General features: G+C 46.4%; 1 protein-coding gene across 1 annotated transcript in view; it reads left to right on the top strand.

The window, feature by feature from the left end:
- Positions 1 to 367: 367 nt before the first annotated feature.
- The window catches only part of HAUS5 (HAUS augmin-like complex, subunit 5), a 50,980-nt gene continuing 47,401 nt past the window's right edge, over positions 368 to 3,946 (top strand). Inside the window, exon 1 of the mRNA XM_011948946.1 lies at positions 368 to 438. Within this exon, the coding sequence (XP_011804336.1) occupies positions 368 to 438 (71 nt within the window). The remainder of the gene's footprint in view (positions 439 to 3,946) is intronic.

Consider the following 3,946-nt stretch of genomic DNA (forward strand, 5'->3'; position numbering starts at 1 on the left):
CAATCTCTGCCTCCCTGGTTCCAGCGATTCTCCTGCCTCAGCCTCCCAAGTAGCTGGGATTACAGGCACGGGCCACAGCGCCTGGCTCATTTTTGTATTTTTAGTTGAGACGGGTTTTGCCATGTTGGCCAGGCTGGTCTTGAACTTCTGACCTCAGGTGATCCACTCACCTCGGCCTCCCGAAGTGCTGAGATTACAGGCATGAGCCACTGCACCCAGCCTGCCGTGTCCTCCATTTGGTCCCTGCATCTGCTCCTGTCCTGGGACCTGCACAGGGGCTTTCCCTCAGTGACTGCAGGTCTCCAACCATTCTCCCCGGGGTTCCTCGACACAGAAACCCACATCTGTGCTTCCACCCCTACAGACTATGAAGGCCAACAAGAACAGCGAATGGGAAGAGGCTTACACCAACTCAGGCCGAACTGGTTGGCTCAGTGCGTTTGCAGTAATGATCGGCCTAGGCCTCATTTATGGCTTGGTCCTATATTAATGAAGGCTAGGCATAGCAACCCAGGGGTCCGCTCCCCAACCGAGCCACTCACCAAAACACTAGCCAGCCAAGTCAGCCATTGAGCAAGAAACTCAACCGCTGAGACATCTAGCCAAGAAATCCTCCAACCAAGAAACTCAACATTCAAGAAACCCACCAACCCGGGAACACCCAGACCACCTGCCTGTGCTACTTCAACTCACTCAGCTCCAGAGCTGTCTTCATCCACCCTAGGGGTCCACACTTCATGCCCTAGATCCCTTTAACTCCTTGACACTGGGTTGTTTTTTCAGAGGAATCTTTAAACCAAAAAACTGGAATAGAATATTCTGGTTTCCTGTGGTGTGTGTGTGTGTGTGTGTGTGTGTGTGTGTGTGTGTCAACATGCTCACGATTGTTTTCTGTTTCTGGGTCAGTGACCAGTGTCTGTGTTTCCCTGAAGCTGTTTCCTAGACTGTGAAAATCAGAATGTCCCAATGCGGAAGCCCACAGACACAGAATTCAGGCAGATGGGGGTTAAAAACTTACCTCTGACACTGAAAAACTGTATAGCCCTGAACAGATACTTTTCTTGAGCATAGTTCCTTTGTCTGTAAAGCAGGCCTAATTGCCAATATGTGGATGATATTTAGAAATCTGAATTGACGTTTATTCTCTAGGAGTCTTCTCATTTGAACTGGGATTGGAGATGTCTAGTGTCTCAGAGCAGCAATAAGAAAACAGAAACCTCTTCCAGCTTCTGACATCCAAATGTCAAGCTCTTAGGGGAAGAATGGAAAGTCCCCAAGAAATGCAAATAGCTTTAGCAGACTAGCTGATGAAGACCACCTCTCCCCCACTCCAGGAAGGCATTTGTTCGCCATTCATGGAAAAGGGAATGTGGAGAGAGATTAGATAATAGTATATCCATAAGGTTCCTGGAACCTGCATCTGAGGAAGAGGGGTGTCAGAGACCCCAGCTGTTATCTGTATTCCCTCCTCACAGATAAGGCCTAGAAAGCCTCCAAGTTCTCAAAGAAGATATGCTACATGGTGTAGACATTTACAAAGAAATGACCTCAGACAGCCAAGGAGGATACCCCATGGCCCAGCCTAGTGAGAAGAAGGTGGGTTCCACAGGAATCCCAAGTGTCAGGTGGAGAGAGAACTATAGAGGAAAACTAGGGATAAGCAGGGAACCATCCTGCATGAATCAAAACAGAGATCTAGACTGACACTGTGGGCCACAGATACCCAGGGGCTGCTTCTGATGCCCAAGCTTCATGGACAACCCCAAGTTCAGAACCAGATTAATATTTAGCACAATATTTAGCAGAACTAAGTTCCCACCACCATGGAGAATGGGGATTCTCAGTAGAAATTAAATGGAGCTGTTGGGGAAGAGACAGCTCACTGTCCCCCAGAGCCCATCACCTCTTTGTCCTGGGAACATTGCCTGGCCACATCTCAGAGGTTCCCCTCTGCAGCCATGAAATGTGCTTTGGTCCTGTGGAATGTGAGCAGAACTGACATGTACCACAAACAAACCTGGCTTTTCAATGTCTCCTGGGACACTCCTCTAAACTCCTCCTCTCCTGGCCAACGGGACAAGTGATACCCATGTGATGATTTAGAAGGCCACACATTGTAGACATGGCAAAGCCCCCATTAACCTGGGTCCCTGAATCATTCTGGGAACAGTATCCCTTCCCCCAACTGCCTCATGTGGTCAAGCAGAAAATAGGCTACCATGTCGACAAATGACATGTTTGGCCTGTTTCCACAGCCCAATCCACCCGAACCAGTGCAGATGCAGGAGAATAGAGTTCTATTTCTTGCACATCTGGGATTACAGCTTCAAGTTCATGCCCAACAGAGACAACCATCTTGTTGGGTGGTTTATAGGAAATAATAATAGAAGGAAACAACAAAGGCCCTAGTCCACCTTAATTGTAACTGTTGTGATGCTGAGTTTGTCTCCTCTGTGGGCCTGGGTGTCTGGGCAGATCCCGTGTGTTTGTGGGACAATGCTCTGGGTTATGGGGATGCCTGGAGACAGGATGATGCCTAGTTGTTTGTCATGTTAGTGGATCTAGAGGGTTAGCTGTCACTGTCCTTCTCCAGATCCAGCCCAGGCCAGGCCTATCACATTCAGCTGCAAAGCCATGTCAGGTTAGGATGGCCCATGTCAACATAAGCAGGCAGACCCAGTGTCATCTTCTGCTACAGGCCTCGGAAAGCCAGCCAGCCTCCTCTACTTCAGCTCGCAGACTTCATCCAACCTGAATTTCACTCTCGAGCATCCAATTGGTATTTAGCACCAGGTAAACACAAAATGAGGCCAGGCACAGTAGTTTGTGCCTGTAATTTCAGTGCTTTAAGAAGCTGAGAGAGGAGGATGGCTTGAGCCCAGGACTTTGAGACCAGCCTGGGCAGCAAGTCAATAACTGTTTTCTACAAAATTTTTCAAAATTAGCCAGGCGTGGTGGCACATGCCTGTAGTCTCAGTTACTCAGGAGGGTGAGGTGGGAGGATCACTTGAGCCCAGGATTTCGAGGCTGCAGTGAGTCATGATGATGCTACAGCACTCCGGCCTGGGGGACAGAGCTAGACTTTGTCTCTAAAATAAATAAGTGTAAAAAATAAGGCCAGGTGCAGTGGCTCACACCTGTAATCCCAGCACTTTGGGATACCAAGGCGGGAGGATCACCTGAGGCCAGGAGTTTGAGACCAGCCTGACCAACATGGTGAAACCCTGTCTCTACAAAAACACAAAAATTAGCCGGTGTGTTCGTGCACACCTGTAATCCCAGCTACTCAGGAGCCTGAGGCAGGATAATCTCTTGAACCCAGGGGTGGAGGTTGCAGTGAGCCGAGATTGCACCACTTAACTCCAGCCTGGGTAAAAAAGTGAAACTCCATCTCAAAAAAAATAAATAAATAAAATCTTATCTGACTTTGATTGCATTACAATAAATTTAGTTTTCAGTTTGGGGAGATTTAATATCTTTATGATAAGCCTTCCTATTCATAAATATGACATATCAAATAGGACTTATACCTCTTTAGCTTTATTTTATGTATTATAAGCAATCCTTTTTTCCATTACATAATCTAAATTATTATTGGGGTAGAAGAAAGGTACTGAGTTTCCCAATGTTGATATCTTGTGTGGCGAACTTACTGAACTTTCTGGGTGTAATAATTCATCATTTTACACGCTTAGATTGTCTATGCTAAATTTGAATTATTTCTTAACAATTTTAATACCTCATTATATATGTATTCTTTTAGTTCCTCGGCTAAACCTTTCAGCAAAATATAAATTAGCATCATAACCTCGTTTCCATCCTCGTATGGGATCGTTCTATCGTTTTACTATTAAGTCAGGCAGTTGATATAGATTTCTGACAAAAATTTCATCTTTTTTTTTTTTCCTGAAGCAGACTCTGGCTCTGTCACCCAGGCTGGAGTGCA

The sequence above is a fragment of the Colobus angolensis genome, unplaced genomic scaffold, assembly GCF_000951035.1.
Source record: "Colobus angolensis palliatus isolate OR3802 unplaced genomic scaffold, Cang.pa_1.0 Scaffold107, whole genome shotgun sequence".
Lineage (NCBI taxonomy): Eukaryota > Metazoa > Chordata > Mammalia > Primates > Cercopithecidae > Colobus > Colobus angolensis.